At 35.6% G+C, this 25126-nt stretch overlaps 1 protein-coding gene across 7 annotated transcripts in view; it reads left to right on the top strand.

Annotated features, from left to right (window-relative positions):
- PAN3 (poly(A) specific ribonuclease subunit PAN3) overlaps positions 1-25126 on the top strand; it is a 103259-nt gene that overhangs the window by 35288 nt on the left and 42845 nt on the right. For all 7 annotated transcript variants that reach the window (XR_011150464.1, XR_011150463.1, XM_069012751.1 and 4 more), the window contains exons 7-13: positions 7673-7823; positions 15800-16047; positions 16637-16741; positions 17396-17453; positions 18561-18722; positions 18884-19000; positions 19116-19217. Coding sequence is in view for 5 of the 7 variants with exons in the window: in XM_069012751.1 (XP_068868852.1) it covers positions 7673-7823; positions 15800-16047; positions 16637-16741; positions 17396-17453; positions 18561-18722; positions 18884-19000; positions 19116-19217 (943 nt within the window). In the remaining 2 variants the exon portion in view is untranslated. The remainder of the gene's footprint in view (positions 1-7672; positions 7824-15799; positions 16048-16636; positions 16742-17395; positions 17454-18560; positions 18723-18883; positions 19001-19115; positions 19218-25126) is intronic.

Below are 25126 nucleotides of genomic sequence, written 5' to 3'. Positions count from 1 at the left end.
TGCAACTCTTACCATCATTTTACTTTATTCCTGAATCTTCTTCAGCTCTGTAAGAAGGGTTGGTACAGCTGGATTTTAATATCTCTTTACTGAAGTAGCAGGTAATCCTTGGGATAATAATGAAGGATAATTATAGTCTGGGATGAATCTGCTTCTGGTCCCTTAAAATGGAGTTTAGATGGAAATATTACAGTGGTTGGGACTGCACCACTGCTGCTAATACTGTTTTCACATGTAGTGCTTTTGATTCCTCAGAGATTTATTTTTGTCTTCCTATGAGGGTTATGTTATTTTTGGTATTTTCTAAGTGAATGAAATGGGTAAATTGACAACAGACTTACAACTAGAACTTGTGGAACTTTAAGATTTTCTTTCAGTTCATTAAATTTCTGCCATTTAGGGGCCAGCAAGATGCTTGTATGAGCTCCTTTCCACATTGATACTGGTTTTACATTATTTGATGTTTGGATGTCTTTGTGTTACTGAAATGGGCAGTCATGGGCAGCATGATGTAGGCAAACTGATGCTACATTGTTTAGGGACAGTTGGACCATCAGTCTGTCTTGGCCCTTTTGCTGCTGGGGAAGCAGCACAGCCACTCATGGAGAAAAGATAAAGCTTAAAGGAAACACTGGTAGAAGGACCAGGTGAGCTTGAAGGACAATGGTGAGAGCCTGTGAAGCAGTACTATTTTGAAGGGAGAGAAGATTGATAAACTGAATTAATCCTGTGTATCTAGTAGTGTAAGCCATAATTAAAGACAGTTGTTCTGAGGAGACAGAATCAGAAAATTTGTCTTAAGTTTTCAGGTGGGCATTAGAGGGCGAGAAAAGTCACATTTGCACTCCTGTCCTCTGTTGTTGTCTTGCTGTACAGTGATGCAACAAGCTTTGTTGTTAATCTACTCCATTTAGATTAGAAGCAAAAGAACTTAATGGTTCTGGAGGCTGGAGAGGCAGTAGCCTGAAACTTGAAGCTTCTTGCCAGGAGCAGTTGTCTTCTCAGTACCTGTGCACTCTGCAGTAGCATTCAAAGTGTGGCAAAGGGAAGTAAGCTTAAGGTCCCCATGCTGTCTGAGGTTGGTGCTGTTTGGGATTGGCTGCAGAGCACATCTCTTTTGAAGAGTGCAGTTCCAGGCTCCTTTATTGCACCAGAGTCCCAGCTACAGAATTGATTTAAAGTATGTGCAGCGTAAGATTTTGTATTACATGATGCAATTGCATAGCTTCCCATGGAGACGTGGGCTTTAGCGAAGCGTGTATATGCACATGGGGTGCAAACACAAACAGAAGGATGTGCCAGCCGTAATAAATAGAATTGGAGGAGAAACAGGAGGGATTGAAGAGAAACTGTGGAGTCTGGCAAGACTGAAGAAGGAAAGGTGTTAGAACTTGCTTTGTAAAATAATTTAACTGTTACTCCTGCATGGCTATGAATTTATAATCTAGATGTGTTTTGTTTAAGTATGGTGTTACACTGACATGATTAAATGTGAAGTCTGCAGAGTAAATTGTACTCTGGGTTGTGCATTAAAAAATCAAAAAAACCCAAACCAGAGTTTGTTTTATAGTGATGTATCTTACCTTACATTAGGAAGTGTCCTGAGCTGCAATACTACCACAATGATACATATTATAAAAGCAAATGGTAATTCTCCTTAAAATAGTAGGAATAGGTATGTTTTAGTTACACAGATCGGTTCTTATTCACCATCAATAACTGATTGTTTGTTTCTTGAGCAAAAAATAATCAGAGAAAAAGAAAATTTTCAAATATGTTGCATTAGGAGCATGGACTTCTAAAACTTTAGATGTTTTTACAGTACTTTGAAGGATTTTGTTAAAGAAATGTGAAAATATTCCAAATCTTTTAAAGTTTGCTTTTTAGTGAGATCTACTTGCCAGTTGTAACAAGACTTTGCCAGTAGTTTTCTGTGAGCCTGTGTTCTGGTTTATAAACCAATAAATCTTTAGCCAACAAATTTTACCCAGTTTTAAATAAATTGACTCTTAATTCTTCTGCAAGAGCAGCAGAGCAATATAACTAATGTTGGCAAATTGAAATTTCTTAGAGCCTATTGTTGGAGTGATGTGATGATTTGTCACAGTAATTATAATGTAGCATGTTACACCAATTCAGTGGTGGGAGAGAAAGATTTGCTTTGAAGTCGTTGGCGACCTCCAGTGTCTTCTGGGTTGGTCTGACATCACAAAATGCATCCTTTCCTGATGTCATGGCTCTCAAGGAAACCTTGGAGGAATTGCAGCAATGCTCTGTGAAGTGAATCTCCTCATATAATCTCCTCATACCTGCCCATTAAAAAACAACAAAGAAACCCCAAAACCCAACAGCAACAAAATAACAACATATTAAGCTCAAGAAAGACTTCTGCATGTTTCTGTGTTCCTAAGAGATATTATGAAAACTATGCCAAAAATAGACTGGTAAAGGAGTGCCCTGCTTTATAACATGGATGTGGGTTAGTGATGGTTTTCTGTAACCATTACATGATTATGTAATTTGGGATGTCAGAACAGATCAGCATGAATTTGGAAGTGAGGGACAGCATAAAAGGAGAACAAAGAGGCTTGTATCCAGTTTCTAGCATGGTAAGTACATTAGCACATCCTTCTGAAATCAAATGAGATTGGCCTACTTTTTGAGTTAGGTAGCTGGCTTTGGGCTTTGGTTGAATGTGGGACCAGAACCAATCTAATGAAGTAGCATTACACCCTCTGAAACGGATGTGTCACTGCGGCTGCTGCTGTACAGCTGCATGTTGAGAGATGCTGAATGAGAAATAAGAGAGAGAAGGGTGGTATCCAGTGTTCTTGTGGGATCCCTGTGTGACTTTCCAAAGGCTTCATAACTTGTATGTCCCTGTGTTCCAGCTCACTTCTGTACTTAAAGGCACTTTGAGGATTCATTATTAGTTACTGCAGCAGTGGGGCCTTACAGGCTTACCACTGAGGAGTGTAAAGATATATCATATGTATCGAAATTGATAGTTGATGAAATGGGAATTTTGATTTTATTTCTGGATTACAGAAATCTGTTATGTGCAACTCCTCAACATACAGTAATGCTACATGCTGCGGTGTAGTCCTTCCAGTGATGGTCTTCACCTTAGCTCCTTGGCTTGCTCTTTACTTTCATCTGTACCTTCTTTTAAGGAGCCTTGAATTGTTTTGGGTTTTTTTTTTTGTTTTGTTTCTGTTTTTTGTTTTTTTGTTTTTTTTTTGTGGTAGTCACTGAATATTTTGTTTATTCCCCTCCATGCTATATTTTATTTCCTTTCATACCTGTAAAAGCATAAAAGCCACCAGACAAATTCTGAGCTGACTGGTGACACAAATGAGTTGTTTAATAGTCCTGGCCTCCTTTTGTACTTTTGCGGTTCCATCCTTAGTAATTGCATCATGGCTAAATTCAGCCCTCATTTGGACTGTATTTATGTGTCTTATAAAGTTTTTTTCACTCTGATGTACAGAAGTATAGGAATTGTTTTTGTAAGTGGAGCTGGATGGACTCAGTTTTGTGGACTGTCTTTGGAAGTTTCTTTGCAAAGCTGACTGAAAAGAGGCATGGACATAAAGAATCTGAAAATAGGGTATTTTGATGAAATTTATTCACTGAATCATTCTGAGAATGCATGATGTAGGTATTCAGGTAATAATTAGGGAAGTAGCTCCACTGTTTTAGTTTGACAGCATTTTTATTAATATACTGGAAGAAGGGGGATGAGATTTCAGTTGGCAAGGTTGAGAGGAAAAGGGAATTATGGCAATTTTAGCGAAGGTATCCATTAGAAGTTGCCTTAGGTGGTTTGCTAGAAAAACATAACATAGGTGGTTCAACTATACTTCCTTCTCTTTAATGCTCTTTGTTGAAAACATGTTTATTAGCATTTTGAAATTTTGTATGTGCCTTTTTATGGGACACTTGCATTTGAAACTGAAAACAGACTTATTTAACACAGTGCAGACAGTGCTAGTAGTTTTTGTTTGTTTAGCGTTTAGAAGTACATTTGCTGCCTTTTGACATCAGTGTTGCATAATCATTACATGATTCTTGCATGTTCATTCTTTTAGTTACTCCTGAAAATTAATAAGTTTTCAATGCCAATTTTCTCTACATATTTTACCAATCCTGATTTATTCAGACTTAAAATTTTAAGCCTCATCTAGCATGAATAAGTTACTTTATTCTGAGATGAGTAATTAATTACTAATTAAATGAAATTTGTTTAAAAGCTGTACTTATGCAAAATTTAAACATAATACAGAATGAAGAAAATGTTTTTCACTTAGATGATCTAGATTATTTTCATTCTTATACGAGTTTAATTTTTTTTTTTACTTCATCTTGGGAAGTTTGGTAGGACTCTAAGGCAAAAACTGTAAGAATACTCTGTCAGGTTCGAAAACATAGTTACCATTTAAACCTGTTTTCAAACCTACTGTTGATCCAAATGTAAAACTAAACCTGGAATTTATACTTTGTATTATGAGATGACAGAGTGAAAGTAGGATATTTTTTCAGGCCAGGAATATAATATTTTAAATCATTGGCCATTAAGAATGTGGCTTTTTAATTCTGGCATATTTGCATGGTCATTGCTGCAGAATGGTTATCTACAATGATTAAAAAATGATTAAAAAATTAAATATTTAAAAGTAGTAATATTACACTACCTCAGTTTAGTCACTTATTCTGGCCTAATTATTTTAATTATTTTCATGGAAGAAAACTGTATTCAGAAAAATTAATGTTTTACTTCAGATAAAATGTTTTCAAAAGCATGAAAGTTTTTAAGAACTGCAGCTTCACATAAATGTAATGACCTTAAATGTGGATTGGGCTTAAGCTTCAAATTGTCTGACAGTATTTGCTAGTTTTGATCACCAGTTACTAAAATTTGCTGTATTACTTTGATTAGTTTATTCTGGCTAGTGACTGTGGAACTTGAGTATTTTTCTGTACTTAGGAAACAACTTGAAGGTGGAAGGGTCTTTTAAAATTGTAACGCAAAATTAAAACACTTTTTTTACCAGTGGGGAAAGTCTTGGATTGCAGCTTCATGTTTGTAGCATCACAGAGAAGTAAAACAGGCTTTCATAGCATAGGGTCTATCTTTATAAATCAAAGTTGTTTACTCATATACAATGTTTTCATCAAAGTTATGTAAAAACAACCTAATCTTAGCAGGCTTTGATGCTCATCCTGAATTGGGATATCAAAAAATAGAATGAAACTGAATTTCCGTCAGACTTGACCCATTCCTGTTTGTAATTCTGTAGCATAAACCAGATCAGCCCTAGCAGATTCCTGGGTTTGACTCTTTCACTTGGATAAATTAAAACACCCACAGTTAAAGTGGAGCTCTTTTCTAAAGCAAAGCTGCATTTAAAAATTTTGATGGTTATAAGTGACTTAGTAAGTAAGTAACTTTTTAGTAAATAATTGACTTTTAGATGCCAAAACTGGTCTCTATGAAACTTGCAGAATGCGTTTAGAAATAAGAACTATCTCTGTGCTCTAGGAGTTGTTTGAATCATTGGATGAAAATGGTAAGAGTTTAACCAGAATGCCATGGATGGGGTTTTGGGAACTCTCTCAGTTGCTCTAGGAAAGTTTGAGTTATCTTTTGGAAGGTGTTTTTCTCTCTGCTTGCATGCTTCAAACCTTATGCCATGTCCTGCCCTTGTCACCTGGTTGACTCAGAATTTAGATGTGATAGAGCTATGGATGTGTCATTGCTGCTTTTAGCAGTGGAAAAATGTGGATCTTGTAGTTCTTTAGAATTTTCTTCTTTTAGCAAGATGTTACAAATTCTGTCCCTTGCTCTCCCAGTTGTTTTGTTTGATGACTATTTAGCTCTGTCGCTGTTTGGAAAACTTCTACATTACTCTTTACCACTTCTGTAATTTTCTCCAGTTTCAGTGCAGATTTTGCTGAATGGTTGCATGCCAGTTTTTATCTAGAGGAGCACCATTCTCTTAGTTATTCCTGTACCTAAATTCAGATAAGTCCAGAATATTACCTTTTGAGTATAAATGTGTCAGTTATGTGTTTTCAGTCTATATAATTCAACTTACCATTTGTTTTGTTGTATTAGTGTATAGCTTAATAGGCATTCCTTAACTGTGATTAAAGAGTTTTAAAATTCATGTGAACTCTTTACGCATTTAAATAGAAGGGTTTTACTTCACAATCTACATACTTGCTTATAGATGTTCCTTGAATAATCAGAAACATGTACATGTAAGATGACAGGGTGGTAAAGTTGGTATCATAAAAGTGGATAGTGGTTAAAATTTACTGCGTGGTTAAAGGTAGAATATTTTTGCTATTTGGTTTTAAACCTGGGCATCTTCTTTAATTTTAAAACTTTGAGAATCTTCTTTTTCAGTGCTTTGAAATATATTAATACTATGATATTTGGCAGAAATATTGAAATAGAGGTATCAAAACCCAATTAGGAGAAACTCTTTTCAAATACTTTCTTTACTGTCTAAATTGATGTTCACACTTGCTTTTAATTTGGCACTAACTTACTTTCTCTGATGCCACTATATTGGAAAAATCAATATAGGTAATTTAACTAACAGCTGATATATTTGGTCATTTTAAAACCGCCTGAAACCAAACTGGTCCAATATAATTTTCTGTAAAAAAAACATTATAGATTATCTTAACAGTATCCCTTGTCTGTTGGGAGCTGTTGCTGTCTTCTTATTTTACCTAACTTGTTTAGACACTTTGGAGAGGTACTCTGCAGGTTATGTAATAAACGAAACCCTGTAATTTAATAATCTTCTAGTTTTTCAGTGTTCATGTAATAATTGGTTTTATTTCTTGGCTTAATGTAGTTTTTGTTCCACTCATGTCATTTGTAATTGGCTGTCTAATAATAAGCTTTTTGCCTTTTGAGCTCTAACTGGGATTTTCTTTTTGTAACCCTCCCCACCCCAAATCAAACAAAAACGTCACCTCAAAACAAACACCACAACCCCAAACTACAAAACTGTCTGCACTGATTTTAATAGAAATTAAAAATTGCTAGTATTTTTATATACTAACAAATACTGGATGTTTGACCATCATTTCGCTTACTTTTTTCTGTGGCACCAAATTAAACTTTATTATTAAAGGTGCTAGATAAATGAAACACACATAACTAGAAAAAGAGTTAACTCCACAAAAAATCTGAACATACAGATCTATTTGAAATAGAGGCAGGGGTGACTTTTCTAGTGGGAATCATTTTTACTCCTTTAATTTGAAATTGCTAGTTAGTTTGAAATGAAATTGCTGTCATGGGGGAACAGTCTATGCAGCTGTGGCAAAGATTTCTCAGTGTCAAGTCTGTTCTCCAACTTGTAATGTAATGCTTATGGAAAGCCCTTTGCAAAATGTATGAATTTGTACACCAGCTGTTCATATGGAAGGTTTGCTTATACTACTTCAGACATAAGCTAAAAACACATTTAAATTTGTTCATGTAGACCAGCTTCCAGTATTCTTTGTTCTTGTCAGCAAGCTGTATGTACCTTAAAAATAACCCCTGTACTAGTTGGCCTTTCTAGAAAGTATTTTCTACCAAGTAGACACTCTCAATTCCTTCTCATTTAAAATAAGCATTTAATTTATTACTATTTTTTTTAAACAGACACCAAATCCTTCTGCAAGCGAGTTTATTCCCAAAGGAGGATCAACTTCCAGGCTGAGTAATGTATCCCAGTCAAGTATGTCTGCCTTCTCTCAAGCCTTGTTCTCTCACCCCTCCATGGGAAGTCCTGCTGCTGCTGGGTTAGCACCAGGTAGGTTGAAAGTACTGATTTGTTGTACAGTGGTTTGTTTTGTCAAACATAACTCTCTCTCTCTATATATATAGTTATCAGATTTATCGGGTATAAATGTACTACCTCCTACTTTAGCTCTTAATTTTAACGCGATCTTCAAAAAGTAGGGGAACTTTGGATTTATCTTCCAGTAGTATGGAAATCACACTGCAGGCTGTGAAATCTGCTCAGCCACAGCAGCACTGAAATTAACAACTTAACTCTGCTCCTTTTGGGGAAAAGGATTGCTGAGTTATCACATACTGTGTCTTAAGTGGTTCTTGCCAGAACAATACCTGAAGGTGATTTAAATTACCCATAGTCTAGAAATGCATTGTAGTCTAAAATACATATGATCTTGGATTACCATACACTGATCTGCTCTTTTTATTTGTTTCTAGACTGCGTGATGTAGAAGTAATTTTTTGCAATATTAATGAGTGTATATGAGGACTTTAAAATCTGGATTAAAAACAAAAAGTAGAAGACAAGCTAATTCTAAAATACTTTGCCTTGCAAAATAGTATTAATTTTTATTGTATCTGTCACATGTAATCTCAAACTTTTAAGACCACTTTATTTCCCAGGTTTAAAACTCTTACTGAAATGTTTCATGCAGTCATATAATTGACAGATTTTTTTTACATGTTTGAAAAGTTGAAGCCCTTCATGCATCTTTTAGTCTTCTGATCTTAAAATATTAACTTAATTCTAATAATTGTTTAAATAAAATTAAAGTACTTCCAATAAATAGTCATCAGCATATCTGGATATTCACACTGCAGATTCTTTAATGAGTTTCTGTATGTTCTTAAACCTCCAGCAGTCTCTTGCTGACAAGAAGCATTAGGTAGCTGCCAAAAGGCAGACAGACAAATGTTACAAATGATTTTTTTTTAAACATCTATTGGCAACTACCATTTATTAAAATGAGCTTCAGTCTTTCTTGATGCCAGTGTCAATGTGAAAGAAGCCAGCATTTAGCTTGCATGTAAAAACTTAGCAGAGCCGGTTAGGAAAGTGATTGATACTTTTGCTGACCAAATGAACATGTTGTGGTTCTGTGTCTGCTTGTTGCTATATTGTGCTGTACCGTCTTATTGGAAAACTGTTGTGTTTATATGCCTCTCAGCCTTGTCACCTGGATTGAAAAGTGTATAAAGGATTAAATAGAATACAGTAAAATGATCTGCTTTTGGAAAGTGTCGAGTGGGGTCTCAGAGGGATCCTTCACAGTCCAATTTCTTTACTATCTGTAAGTAATACTTGAAAGGATAAGTAACACTGATGAAAGAAGTTCGCACAACAATTTCAGCTCCTAGAAATAAATATAGATACCAATGCTGCATACTTTCTAGCCTCAGATACTATTGTTTGTTTATGGACAAGAGGGATGGGGGAGTATTCATAAGAGCTAATTTCAGGCAGAGTTGGCTTGTTTCCCTGCTCTTCCTGTATAATTAAAAAGAAAATATAGTTCAAAGTAGGGATCTTGGCTGGATTCTCTGAATTTTTCTAGAAGCTTTTTTCTTCTCTCACTGAGTGCAGAATTCTCTGAACCTAAGTGTCCTATGTAAATATTGCTCATAGACATTTATTTTTATTTAAGTGTCAACATTAAAGCTGTCAACAGGATACATCCACAGAAATTCCTGGTACCTTAAGGTTAGCTAGGAGATGCTCTTTCTAAAAAATTAGGCTCTTAAATAAGAAAGCGGTATCTTTGTGTGGGGAAGCTTCACCACTTAGATCATGCTGGATAACAGAATAAAAAAATGTTTAAATATGTTCAGAAGTTGTCATGAAAAAATAGTTGAGATCTGTTAGGTTTCAATAAGTGAAAACAAATTCAAATGAAACCCATATAAAGAGTTTATAAGAATTTTCCTTTGAATAAAGATAAGTCTCCTTCCAGTTAACAGGTGCGTACTCTCCAGTAGAATAACTTTGCAGATTGAAGTATTTCTGTGAGATTAAGATTGCTTATAGTAATTTACAGGGTACTGGAGGAAATTAAGATTTCATAAGACATAAGAAAATGTAGTAGGAATAATTTAAGACTTCCATAGTTTTATTCACCCATAACAAAGTAGGTAAATTATGAAAATAGTCCTTTGATTTTCTTCTTGATGATGGAAAAATAGTTCTTTCACATATCTAGTTTCTGAGATTTCCCTAAAGGTAAGTGTAAATCAAAACCACTTTTGACATCTAGTATTTCATATTCAACTCAATTATCCTTGGAAAATATTTGTTCTGCCTGTCTTGTCAACAGTACTGCAGAAACACTGAAAAATATGACAGGGGAAACCTAAAATTCTTTAGTGGATAACTTGTATCCATGCCTGACCTATCCATTCAGATGTAGCATGAAGAAGGTTACTGCTACATTCACACGTTTACTTATATAAGTGCTTTCTAGGGTAATCTCAACACAGAATCTGTCTTCATCTTGGTAGCCTTTAATAGAATATGGAAATAGAGTGATATAAAATGCAGCTTACACAAATGGTGGGAGAAAATTGTTTCAGTGAAGAGTTGTAAAGAGCTCTCCTTCACCATTTCCTAGCTCTTTTTTCCATAAACTCATATGAATACTATGTTATTGCTCCTCTCTTTCCTTGCTAGGAAACGCACCCTGTTAGTTATTTGTGTGGAAAATTTAGTAAGGAGTTGACAATCTTCAAACAGCACTCTTGCTAACAAGCTTCTTACCCAGTCCTGTGTAGCTGTTTTAGAGTATTAATGTCATTAAAATATGCAACGCTGTGTATGAAAGAAATTCATGAATGTCATCAAAGTGATAAGACATCATTGCTGTGTTAAACTTGAGAGAGAACAGATGTATAGCTCCCAATAGCGAAAATCTGTCTTGGGTTTGCTAAAGCTAGGTTATAGCTAAAGAATGATGCCTTTGTCACTGATGGAAGTGACTGCAAATTGCTGTTGCTTCTGTATTTAGTCCAAGTCAGGTTCTGAGCTTATGCAGAATGTAAGAGATCCCGTTTCTGCTGCCAGTATGAACCTGCAGGCTTAGGAGCCAGAGCGCGAAGGCGTTGTGCTTGTGTCCAGTTGACACATCTCCATTTGTGATGAGCTGCAAGAGTGTAGTTCTCAGAGCCCACAGCCCCAGCTGGAGATGGAGCACTTTCAGCTGAGGTGGTTTGTGTGGCTGAAGGCCCCAAGAGCTTGTTCCCTCCTCCTGGATCAAGTATGGTGCAGAGGAAGTTCTGCAGACATTCCAGAATAATGTAAGAACAGAAGAAGGCAAAGAGGCTATAAAATTATCTTTTCCCCAATTAAAACTGAAGAGGAAGAACTGATGATTTAAATTGTTTAGGGAATGAAGCAGATTTAATTAACTTGAAAATACACAGCTACAATGCTAATGACCCAAAAGCTTACAATAAAATAAATATTTAATGCGCTTAAGGATGCTACTTCAAGTTCTTGAAATTACCTGATTTTATAATTTACTTTGCTTTGTCATTCTTCAAAATTTACCTAGTTCTGGGGTATCTCTGAAGTACAGAGCATTAGTGATAAAATGTTAAATGTTTAATTTTTGACCTCTGGATGTGTTACAAGCATTAGAGGCATAGGGATATAGTTGTAGATTAGTAAATTTGTAGGCAAGACTTGAAGGTTTTTTTAAACCTTTAATGTTGTAGGCCAGCTAATTTGCATACACGTGAGCTTAATGAAATCCTGCCTCACTAAGTTGTGAATTCTCATTAAATCAAAAAGTTGTAGATACTGAGTCATTAAGAGATCATGCTTAATGCCCTTTGATCTTGATTATCTGTGTGAATTCTCAGATTCAAAATACAACCTAGCTTTTAATTCAAATACATTGTATGCTACAAAGCTTTATTAGAAGCATTAATCTCATTAAATGTCTTTGAGCATTGCCTCAAATGCATGTCAAAGTCTGCCATTTCCCTTTCCTCAGTCACAATGAAAATAAAAAACAAGGCAAGAAATGAAAATACAAGAATAAAGAGAGATATGTAAATTATGATCTCTCTTTACAGGAAAAGGATGGTATCAGGAGCTGCAGGTGCGTGTAGGTAGCCTGCACAGTCACTGTGAATGTTGTGAAAAGATCTTCAAATCCCACAACCATTTCCACCTTGGTGTGACACCATGACAGCTGCATACCATGCTACCTCTTTTTAAATATAAATAACAGTGAAGTGAAGTGAAGTGAAAGAAGCCTGTTCTCCTTGCAGTTCATCTTTTAAGATTGTATTTGACTTCTTCATGAAGTGTAGATTCCCCGAGACAAGGAATGGAGAGCCACCTTTGCTGGTAAAAAAGTCTCAGGAGGGACAATTTGAAATAGGCTTTTTGGTGTCTGTCATGGTATTCCTGTTGGCATTTGAATTTTAATATAAGGGAATCTAGAACCCTCTCATAGAGAAAACCTAATGGTATTTGTCAAGATCACTGGTATATCTGTATCTATCTATATATATATATATGTGTAAATTATAAATAGATTTTTTTAAAGCCCGTTTTTTCTTAGGCCTTTAAGTGAATAGGCATTTATATAAACTATGCTATTAAAGCCAGCCTAATACTGTGAGGTGTGGTTCTATTGTTACTACTGTATGTTTAGCAACATCTTTTTCATTGAGTATGAATCAGTAGGAATATATATTCACTTTTTAATATAGCTATATTGCTTTGTTTTCCTCTAATTCTGTTTGTTATGATTAAATATTAATATTAATATGCTTTTAACTGACTGAAATACTAATGAAGTTGGTGATATCTGCTTGACTTTGTGCACTGTATTTGCTGCCTTAAGTACTGAAATACACATAAGTTTCACTGTATTAGAAGTTTGGTGGGGTTTTTTTTGTTGTTATACTGGGCTTTCGATACTTAGATTGTGTAGAATGTAATGCAAGTCTCTCAGAAGAATCTATCACCTTCAGTATTTATCTCAGCCTATCTTGTACCCCATGGCACTAGGAGCAAAATTCTTGTAGCATGCATAGTATATTGTTCTAGTAGTATAAAACCAAAGTTGTAGTCAAGCTTCTTTCATCTCCTGAAGTCACCGTGCATATTGGCAAATGAGGGGCCCATATGTTCTGTCTGCCAGACGATTTTCACTGAACTCTCAATGTCCTTTCAAAATGAGACCTAGCTAGACTGGAAGGCCATCTGAGAGGATGTGCTGTGATCCTTTTCTTTCAGTCTTGCATTAATACCTGTGCAGAAACATTAAGGATTTATGTGTGTAACTATTCTTTGGCAGGATTAGTTTTTTTAAAAAAGTAAATCTTAAAGTGGAGATTTTTTGAAATTGTATCCATAAAAACCACTAGAGATTTTTTTCTTCTGGGAAACGTGCAGTAGAAGGTCACAGTATAATTTTAGCTAGTTGCAAGTCTGCACTTTTCTTTGAGATATTTTTTACTGTATACTGTGTCTGTAAAATACTGTATACTGTGTCTGTAAAATAAACATATAGTGTTTATTTTAAAGCACAGAGGTCTTCAGTTAATTTTCCATCAGTATATATGAGGCTGCTGAGTTTTTATGTCATGATCCCTGCAATTGACTGTTTTATTGAAGCAGTTATTCTTGAAGCCAGTTATTCCTGTCTGGGTTGAGATGATGTGCTTTCAAGGACTTCGGTTGATACTGCTTCCTATTTCTATTTCACTCTATTCTGTTGGAATAGAGTGAGAAAGAGATGTCAGTAGCTTTCCATAGATGAAGAGGACTCTTGGATATCATAAACTGTAGCGTTTCTTCAGTTTAATGGCCACTTTAGTCATCCTTCAACTTTTAATACTAATATATAGTTTCCTTTGAAATGGATCTTTTCCCCCAGTGGATGAAGAATGCATTCATGTTCTAGTCTTCTGTTAAAAATGTAACAATCTTTACAGTAGCTGTTGAAATACTGAAGTGTTACTCAGTCAGTCAAGGTAACTTTTACGTTAATGAAAACTTATTTTCTTTTGTAGCATAAATTGGTGCTATCAAAATGTGTAAAGTTTTACAGTCATAGAGTTAATTTCTAAACAGATTTTTAGGACACTATTTATGTTACCATTTAGAAGTGCCTGTTATAATTACATTTTTTGAGTTAATATACTAATCAGCAATATTCTACAATATTGCTTATATATAAGGTGTGTGTACACACATGTACATGTATTAATATAAAGAAAAGTTCTGGCCTAGAAAAGTGCAGACTTTTTTTCCTTTCATATTCTTATATTTTACATTTTTATAAAAAGAATAAATGACTTTAAAGACATAATTAAAAAGAAAGGCATGTCATTTTCCCACAGTTTAAATTTAAAAAATCTTGTTTATTCTGTTGGAACTATTCACTTTGGAGGAATAAAAGAGAATTGTGCTGAATTAATAAGCATGGGTTTTGATATGTCAAAGGAGTAAATGAGAGGAGCTAAATGAAAGGTTACAAATATTCTGTTAATATTGTCAAGATAATATAGCTTCAAAATAATTTTTCCCAAGCTACTGCTTACTTGTTAATACTGAAACTGTTATTTGCTTTTGCCTTGTTTAAAAAAGAAAAAAAATGAAATGTAGGAGGGATAAGATTACTTAAGGGATGTGATACGAGTGTAAAATCACTCCTACACATTACTGATGATGCATTTTGAGAACTCTGCATACAGTAACTTGTGATTGAAGTTAAATAAACTAGTTTATGTAACTAAAATTGTGTATGCAAAAAAAATTGCTCTTGCTCTCATTAGCTGAGTATTTGCTTAAATTACCCTGGTTACTAGAGCTTATGGAATTATTTTAATCAAATATCTGATTAATAACTAACAGAATTCTTAATTAGAGAAGAATTCTCAGCTGTCAATAGAGCGTTAAATATGAAAGGTGTGTATGTTCTATTCTTTCAAGAAAAGGATTTAGTATGACTTATGCAATTCTAATTGTATAAAAGAGAAAGTGCATCCCAGTCTGAACTGAGCAACAGTAAATTTCAAAGATGTTTTCCTTGGTGTTAGTCTGAACACCTGAGTATCTCAGGTCTGCTAGTAACTGCAAGGAGTTTTGTTTGAAGAGTTACCTCTTCCTCAGCAGCACCCTGGAACATCTATTTTACACCTAAATTTTTATAAATAAGCAAATCTGAGAATTCTGCATGCAACAACTCTTTAAGTAATTCAATTTTTTAGTAACTAAAAAGTGTGTATGCAAAAAAGCTGCCCTTGTTTTTCTCATTGATGCACTTTGTTTAGAAGCAGAGTTCCTCAGGTTTCAGTGGAGTTGCCTCTGTAATGTTGAAGGTGAACACCAGCCAATAAAATAGTTTCAAATAAATTAGAAAATCCCTGCAAGAATGTTTGTTTGACTTCATATCATGAGATGTTACCTATCTTTACATATCAAACAGATTGTTGGAGGATGACTTTTGAATATAGTAATTACAGGAAAATAGGTGATTACTCCCACTTATTTGTGTGCTGTATTGCTGGAGACATTCATAGCTGTGGAGTTCTAATAAAAGGTACATGCATAATCAGGTGAAGTGAGTTACATCTTAGCAACCTCCATTGACTGCTCATGTAACTGTTAAGTAAACACTCACTTATATAGTCATTAATATTTTATCTTTTTGCAGTTTAATGATCTATCTTCTAGACACAGCATTATTTCGATTTGTCTTCCCCTTTCAGCTACTTCTGTGTTTTTCATTTCAGTTCTTCATGTGTATATCATAAGTTCCCAAGCCCTATCTCTCTGCACTAAGCAAAGATTTTGGGGAAAATACATCTGTTCAGTCATGCTCTTACAGGTTTATCTCTCAAGGATTTCTTTATCTATATGAAGAGTTAAGTGTCTTCACCTGCTCAGAATATTGTTGGTAGTGAAGGCTGCTTTTCTGAAATTGCTAAACTTTTTTGGTGACAGATTTGATCAATATCTACTTGTGTTTCTTTAAGGAATGTCACTGTCAGCAGGATCTTCACCTCTCCATTCTCCCAAAATAACTCCTCATACGTCTCCTGCTCCTCGAAGAAGAAGTCATACTCCTAACCCAGCAAACTATATGGTGCCTACTAGTGCCTCTGCGTCTGTCGCTAACGCTGTCTCTCAGCCTCCATCTACTGGCCAGGTGATCCAGAAGGAAACAGTGGGTGGAACAACATACTTCTACACTGATACAACTCCAGCACCTCTCACAGGAATGGTATGTTGGCTTTCAATACACAACTGTCTGGAGTTTTTAAGTGCTGAATTGGTTCATGCTACAGATACTATTTTTAACAATCTAAACTGCTTATTCTGCATGAAGATTAGGCCTTTTAATTACTTTGGTTGTTCTTCAAAAATCACTGAAATATGAGGACCAGAGAAATTTTTATGTATTTTTTCATTTACAGCTGTGTAGAGCTTTGTGGGGTTTTAACATAGCAATAGAAAGAAAGCATTCTGTGTGTCTTAGTGGATACATATGTAATGAGAAAACATCGAGAAGTCAGGTTTTTCTTTCTGATAGGTTAAATAGCTCTTACATTTACAGTGACAGGGAAAAGGCTGTTACAAAAATGTTAAAATAACTATGTACATACATATTTGCACACACCTCCCTCCCCCTTGAAATCAGTAGAAGTGAGTACCACATAAAACAGGTGTAACGTATCTGACAGTTTATTTGTAACTTGTATTGTACATGAAGATTTCATAGTTCTGTAGTTTGAACTGAAAGAGTGAGAAAACTCTTTACTTACCTTATCCTTAAGGATTTTAAAAAGCTTCTTGAAATATTTTATTTTTAGGTATTTCCAAACTACCACATCTACCATCCAGCTGCACCTCATGTTGCTTACATGCAGCCAAAAGCAAATGCACCTTCATTCTTCATGGCAGATGAGCTCAGACAGGTAAGATGATAGAGAATTTAAAGGAAAATTGCATATCTTGGCAAAAAATAGAAAATTGCCAGTGGTAGAAGAGAAATACACTTGCAATCCGTGCAGTCAGTTTTCCCTGTGGAGAATTTGAAAAATCAAATCTTGTAATAGGCAGAGTACAACAGCGGGTGCAGGTGAGTTACAACACATACGACTGCAATCTAATCTGCATGCCATGATTTACTATTCCGCTCAGCACTATTACTGATGTATTTTTGTGGTGTGCATGGGTTTAGTTTTGTAGCATTCTTTTAAGCTGCAATACTACTCAGTTTTAAAGTCTCCCACTGAAATGAAAGTGTATGCAGGTGTTAGTTGAAGAGGTGTTCTCGGGACTCATCATCTCAAGGCTGGCTGGGAGTGTTATTTATTTCAGCTTTACTGTAGAAGGTGCCTTTGTCAATGCCAGTTATAGCAAATGTCTTCTGAAGCTCCTTCAAGAATTTAGGTATTTCATCATGCAAATTTTCAAGCTAGTGGTCTTCTGACCCTCTCTGCCCTGGACACTTGAAGCAATTCTCTATTTTAGTACAGGTAGCTAGTGCTTCAAAGACAGTGTTCTCAAGTTATCAAAAATGATGAGCTGAATTATAATGTCAAAACTTGACTTAATTTTTCCTTTAGGAACTCATCAACAGACACTTAATAACGATGGCCCAGATTGATCAGGCTGATATTCCTGGTAAGTGTTTCTTATGAATCTAAACAGTGATCATGTTTTTCTGCAACCATGCACATTCATCAATATTAACAACATCTTGCAAAAAATGCCACCTGTTTTTAATTTTTCATGAGGCTTTAATCATCAGCCTGGGCTGTGGATAACCAAATGCAACATGTTTTGGAAATATGAATTATTTTTTCTCTCTTCTATTCTAATTTTCTTCTGTTTTGAAACTCCTTAATGGTTAGGAATATTTCAAATTGCTGAGAAAGGAAAAATCATTAAGGCAGTAAAGCATTGTGAAGAACAGTTTTATATTACTCTGTAGATATTAGGTACTTCTTTAAATGATGCATATATTTTTCAAAGGTTGTATGTAAACTAGCAAAGCAGTGTGTTTTGAAGTGAATTGGCTGGTATACCAGAGAAGGCTTTTGTACTAGTTGTCAGGCTAAAGAGCCATATACTATTTAATGTGATTTGGCTTTTGGGCAATTTACATTACTCAGCTTGATTTAAATAGTTTTTGGTTGCAGTATCTTTACTTCCTAAATGGTGCATAATATGATAACAATACAGTTAAAAAAATGCAGTTTAGTATTTTAATCCAGAAGTGCAAGGGTAGTCTCATAATCTGATTTGTAAACCTTTAGCATTTCTCTCTCCTTGTTTTCTAAACCAGTATATTAAAACATATATGAATGATACTTGCTTTTTTTTTCCTGATGAAAATGGGGTTCTTACTATGGTATGAAGTCTACATGGAAATTGGTGCTTATTAATTAATCAGTGTACGAAAAGCACCAAAGAAATGTCATTCATAAGGGTGAATTTCTAAGGTAAATGAGGAAATGGCAGATGGAGCTGTGCATCTGTTCTGTTGATTTTATTTGGTGTAACTGTTTTTCTGAAGACAATAATTTTAATTCTGTGAGATCACTTCTAGGAACCTACCAGTATGTTGGTATTAAAACAAAAATAGTGAATTTTAACTTCACATGCATCTCAAAGATGGTCGAGATAATTTACATGTTTGTGAAAGTCGTTTTAGTTTTCTCTGCTGCTCAGTAATTTTCTCAAGGTCAGCTGAGACCTAATGTGTTTCTGTGTCTAAACTGACGATAGCAGTTCCTGCGGAAGTGGACAGCTACCACAGTCTCTTTCCTTTGGAACCACTGCCACCCCCCAATCGGATACAGAAAACGAGCAACTTTGGGTACATTACATCGTGCTATAAAGCCGTAAATAGTAAAGATGACCTGCCATATTGCCTTCGGAGGATACATGGTGAGAAAAATTGAGTTGTCTCAGTAGGACGAGCATTCCTAAGCGTACCAGTCATATTTTAATGTCTGGTTGTTTCTCAGAAGTTTCAGATGAAATGTTAAAGTAGAAAATTCTCATCCTAAACATTATACTTTAAACCGTGGGTTTAATTTCTTCCCTAGGTTTTCGTCTTGTTAACACAAAGTGCATGGTATTGGTTGACATGTGGAAAAAGATTCAGCACTCAAATATAGTCACTTTGCGTGAAGTGTTTACCACTAAAGCTTTTGGAGAACATTGTAAGTTTTTCTTTTTTCTTTCCCTCTGCCCTTCCTCCCCTCCCCCCAGCTGATGTGTTGATACTTTTTTCAAATGTACTTGAGTTAATAAATGTCACCTGTTTCTATTTTTAAGCTCTTGTGTTTGCATATGATTTTCATGCTGGAGGAGAGACTATGATGAGCAGACACTTCAATGACCCTAGTGCTGATTCCTATTTCACAAAACGGAAATGGGGTAAGGAAACTACACTACCACATAATACTTCTGTACACTGTTTCCAATACTTCAGCAGTAAACATCTGGTCAGAATTAGTTGTTCAGCCTAATTTTTTGGCTAATCAGTTCTGTCATATCATAAGCTGATTGATATGAGAGAATTCTTCTTCACCTCCTATTTGTAAATTTTTTTTATATTAACAAACAAGTATAAAATTGATGTCAGTGTGTAAGGCTCTTTGAAAGAAAAATAAAATGGAACAAAATTGGGAGCCAGGAGCTCTGGTGTCCTTATTGCAGGTCTGTCACCAGGTAACACCTAACATTTAATGGCAATGATTCCAAAACTCAAAAGATATGCCAGTTTGATGCTTGCTGTTTAGGTGTCCTGCCTTTCTATTTTTTTTCCACACTAGGTATTTTGAGGAGTAATTAGAGAGTATTTTATTTGATGGTTTGAAATGTGAAGTGCTAGTTAAGAAACTGATTGAAATATCTGGATATTCTTTTCAGACACTAACTTCCTATCTTAGGTCTGATTATTTTTTCATTTTTTTAAAATCATGTTTATACTATAGCTTCAATGGAGTCACTAAAACTGCACCAACATTCATAAATAAAGTCTGTCACAGCGTGGTCTGTGGCTCAGCAAGTAAGCCCAATAGAGCTCATATGCTTGTGGCTAAAACCACTTCCTCTCCAGAACAGTCTGCTCAATCATTCTTCCTGTTAGGACCAGTTCATGACCCCTTCAGTCTTACAAACTGCAGTCAGGTATTGTCTGGTACACTACAGTGCCATGCTGAGAGAGAGAGGTGGTCATGAATGGAGTCCCAGAGAGACTTAGGGGAGAAAGGTACCCTGCAGAGCTTCTTTGGACCAACTTCCTGCTTGATGCAGGACCAGCCCTGAAATTAGATCCAGCACTAGGGATGACCAGAGGACTGTGACATGGCCTGGGGTTTTTTTTAATTAGAGGACATCTTCCCTAACTGTCTTTAGGCTGCCAGCATATGAAGAGAAACAGAAGCTAAGGTTTTTTTTCTTTCTTGTGCCTTTGGAAATTAGAGCTGTTAGCTGTGAATTCAAACTGTTTCAAAGGTTGAGATGTAAAACTTTACTTGGCTGTCTTTTACATCAGAGTATATTGGTTTGGTAGTGTGTGAATACATTCAAAGACTTGAAGATAAACTTAGATACATTCAAAGACTTGTGGATACTGCATATACTGCATAATTCTCACTGACTTTGCACTGAGCTGACCGTATAAGTGGAGATGGAATTTGATTTCCACCACTGATTTTGGTGGTAATATCTCAGAAGAAACCCTAGTTTGATGTGTCATATCCTTTGGCAAATCAAAGAGTGCAATAACAGATTCAATGAGCCTGATGTGAAACTAATTTGGTGCGATGAAACTGGAAGATCTACTGCCAGGTTAATGACTGTTATGTGCTGGGCTAGACTTCTGAGTGTTTCCCAGTCACAGTTTTCAATTTCCATGTAAATCAGTCCTTCTTATGTTTTTGTATCTCTCTAGAGAATCATAGAAGAATGATGTCTGTTCTAGATAAAATAATAGAAGTTACAATAAAATTCTTGGGAACACATTCTTTTGTCACACTGGAAAAGAATTAAGTTTTGGCTCTATAAAGGGCAGTCATGTCTCATTAATCTATCAAAGTTCTTTAAAGGAAGATCCAGTAGATATAACCTTGGGGTTTTCAATGAAGTTCAAGAGAGTCCTTAAAAGAACCTAAGTAATCATATGGCAGAGAAGGTTCTCAGGTTAATGCCTGGTAAGAATATTGGAAACAGAGTGAACAGTGAAGATCACTGACTGACAGGTCTCACAAGATGATGTCCTGGGAGTTGTATTTTTTAACACATTCACTTGTTTGCACTGAAGATAAATAGTCTTTTAAAGTTTGCTGGTAATACCAGATTATTTGGATTGTTAAAAACAAAGGCCAGTTGTGATTGATTGCAGAAGGATCTTACAAGACCGGAACTCCTACCAATACTTTAGCAGGTGATGTAATGTAAACCAATGTGATCAAAGAAAAAAATGTAACTCTAGCTTTAAATATACAGTGATGGTCTCTGCTGTGACTGTTGCCACTTAGTAATAGGTCTGGGACCATAGTTAAGTAGATTGAGGAGAATACTTTTCTCTTGCTGAATAGCTATAAATAGGAAATAGATTGATGTAGCTTATTAAGAAAAGAGCAATGAAATGGAAGACATTGTATTCAAGATATGTGTGCCTGATAGACTCCTATCTGTAGTTGTGGTCCTCCTCATGTATTTTGTAGGGTGTAAAAGAGCAGCAAAGAAGCTGAGAAGAGATGACAGGGATGATCAAAGGTGTGGAACAGCTGGATGAACAGCAGCAAAGTGGAATAGTGCTTTTCATGCTTCTAATGATGTAAAGGAATAGAATGGGGTTTAATATGACTGGAATGTAGTAGGTGTCTGAAAAATCATCTGGAATAAAGAAGAAATGAATAAAAATAGTTTGTTATTTCTTCCAGCCTAAAACTAAGGATTGACCAATGAAACTAGACAGGTAGCAAATTCAAAACCTGTGTAAAGGTAATTAAGCCATGGAACTTTCACAGATTATTGTGGACATTTGCCTAGGTTCAAGGGGGAAGTGGGCTTACTCCTGGAGGAGAAATATTTGGGGACTGCAAAGACATGATATCTACCTCTGAGCTGCAAATCACTGGAGGCTAATAGAATATTCTACTCATTTGTTTATACACGTCAGTATTCATTGCAAGCTGATTTTAGTGTATGTGTGTTTGAAACAGGCTCATGGGCTATCTGGACCCTTTATTTGGCCTATTTCAACTTTCTTTTATAGGCAGGAATAATCTGGGAAGTTGGAAATAGGACATCAACGTCTGTTCAAACCAAAGTATTATTTAATTAAAATGAGCTGTCACAACAGAATTTACAGGGATGTTTAGGGAAGATAACTGTCTCCTAACTGTGACACTTATTACCTGATCTTTCAATCTTTTTAGTAGATAAATTAGGGGAAAAGTCACGTGAGTTCCCAAATTTTGCCAGATCTTTCTGCACATCTTTGCTTTGGCCTTTCTTTTTTTTTTGATAACTGCTGCTTTCTAGTCTGTTTCTCAGTAGAAGGAGCAATTTAAGAGAGAAAAATAAGATTGCATACCTATAACTTGATTTCTCAGAATTGCCTGCCTTCATGGATCCTTTCTCCATCCCCTCACAGAGTTTCTTGGCCGTCTGCCTGCCTAGAGGAGACTCCCAAGAGAAGCAGGGGAATGGATGGAAGTTGGGTACTCTGCAGCATGAGGCCCAGATTAGTACAATTGCTTTTAAAGATTTTAGGAGGCACAACACTGTGAACCTGATCAGTGATCTCAGAGAATTTGATTTCAGGTATGCAACCTTATTTATGTCGAACGCTTCAGTTGGCAACATGAGACCTTGATAGTTAAAAGATGAGGATTATGATTTACATGGCTGTCTTGCATGTCACTGGTGTCAATGTGGTCGGTCTTGGGTGTTTTCTTGCTGTGTTATTTACAGACCCTGTTACAGAGCTACCTTGGTAGAGATTTGGTATGGGGGAGAAAAATAGCAGCTTACATTTATTTTTATACTGTAAACTAATGTCTCTAACTTCTGGATGCAGTAGAATTTGTTGCTTGTGTTCTTTATTCAATAATACCTCCTCTTCCTTCAGGTGATAGTGTGATAATCTAACATTGTTCTGGTGTATTTTACTAAATTTGCACAAGTTTTAAAATCATGAATCTGAATTTTCAGTTAATTGCTACTCAAAGTACATTTATTTGAAAAGTTTCTTTTTATTTTATTCTCACTTCTTATATTTCTTCAAAACACTTCTTCATACTTTAAACATTAAATCTATTGTTCTGGAACTTTTTCGTTTTCTTCCACCTTTCTGATATTTCTTATAGCTTCAGATTATAGTACACATTAGTGCATTTATCTCTGCAGAAATTATGTTCTCTTTGCATTAGCAAGTTAACCCAAAAGTACTGAAATGTTGCTCTTAACAGTCCAATAATTAAATGGTAAACCAGATTCTGAATGTATGTGCTTTAAAACTTAACAGCCGGAAAATCATGGCAAATTATCAGTGACTATTGACAGCTGCCAGAAAGGTTTGTCCTGATGAGTTTTTGTGGTTAGCAGAGATAAGCATGCCTTTGATATGTCCTTTGGTCTGCTTTTAAACACCGAGTAATTAAAAGTTAGTGTACGTGCTAGTAGTAGAAGTTTTCAGCAGCACAGTCTCTGCTCTTCAGCAAACAAATACTTTCTGATGAAGATAAACACAGTCCGGGAAAATTGCTTTCCATTTGACACATTAATAGTAGTATGGAATGCACAAAAATGGACTTCATTGCTGACTTTACAATTTTTGCATCCCCATGTGCTGAATGTTTTTTCATAAGATATCCCTTCCATTGAAAAAGAAATAAGTTGTGTGATGACTAGATGAATAGTGTGTGATGAGGAGTAAGAATATATGAATATTGAAAGTCAGCATGATGTTTTTGAAGACAAAATACGTGACTAATAGTTATCCTAAAGTACCTTTGCCAAAAGCTGCAACTTTATCAGCGTAAGTTCAAATTTTCAGTGGCTTCAGAATTTTTACAAAATATACTGCTGCACTCTAGTAGTTCAGAACCTTGTATATTGAAGACTGGGAAATGTAAAACCAAACCCCAAGTTTCCCTGAAGGAGAAATGAAGGCTACTGCATTTGCCTTGTTTTCAGTACTTTAACTTAAGGAACACCAAGTCAACACTGAACAATTCTGAGTTCTAAATGTAAAAGACTGATTTACAAGCCCAGGAGGTTCAGTTTAGTAAATGGCTAAATCGTTTATTGGGCCTTTTTTTTTTTTTTTCTTCCTAACTGTGTGAGAATTGCTGGTTCTTAGCATGCTTTCTGACAGTGTTCCTGATGATATGAAACAGGTTCTAGTGCTGGTATTCCCAGGTCTTACTTCCTACCCCAGGACTCTTCCTGGATCTATAATTGCTCTGGAGAACAGAATTTCATTTGAATGCTTTTTTAACAAGCAAAAACCTAATATACACATGCACACCAGTGCAAAGGGTAATTTTTTTTGTTCTGTTGAGATCAGCATACCACAGAACTTAAAAATAATTGTCAGCATTTTTATTTATTTATGTTTATCCCAATGTGGCAAGGAAAAATAATGGATAACCTGTTTTTGAAACAGCAGGTTTTATATTTTTAATCTTTTCCATTAGTGTCTGTGTTCTACATCTCAGATGAAATTATTGGGAGAGGTGAGTTTACCCTGCAGTAGGTAAGAACACAGTCTGAAATTTTGCTTGTTGTAGCCATGGATTCAGCCTGTAGTGGGAAGCCTTTGCAAATCAGCCATGGAATGTCTTAAAATACCACTTTTTCAAGTAATACTCTGATTGTTTTGGTAACATTTACTTATATTCTTGTGATGTTTTTCATTGTGTTCAGCACTGTTTGGAAAGCTTTCCAGCTGTGGGTCTCTCCTGAAGAGCAAGCTTTTGGGTTTCATCTCCTTGGGTCCTTGCTCAGGTGCTGTCTGTGGCAGGTCTGATGGGCCTCTTGAGACATACATTATAGTCAGCATTGCAGCAGATTGAGCTGCTTTTATTCGGGCTTATTCTGAACAGAAAAATACATAAGAAGGCATTTCAAAGCTGCTTCTTCCCATGTTTTACCTTGTACATTTAGTGTATGTGAATGTGGGGTGCAGCCAGCCGGTGTGAAAGCAGCAGCCTAGATTTGGCTGTAGCCTCAAGTAAGTTCTTCCAGTAGTAAAATAACATTGCTTGAGATTTTCTGATAGATGAGGAGAAGCTGTGTTCACCTCGCTCTTTCAGTGTATATTGGGT

Source organism: Aphelocoma coerulescens, chromosome 1, assembly GCF_041296385.1.
Source record: "Aphelocoma coerulescens isolate FSJ_1873_10779 chromosome 1, UR_Acoe_1.0, whole genome shotgun sequence".
Lineage (NCBI taxonomy): Eukaryota > Metazoa > Chordata > Aves > Passeriformes > Corvidae > Aphelocoma > Aphelocoma coerulescens.
The sequence above is the reverse complement of the archived record's forward strand: the minus strand, read 5'-3'. Positions and strand labels throughout refer to the sequence as shown.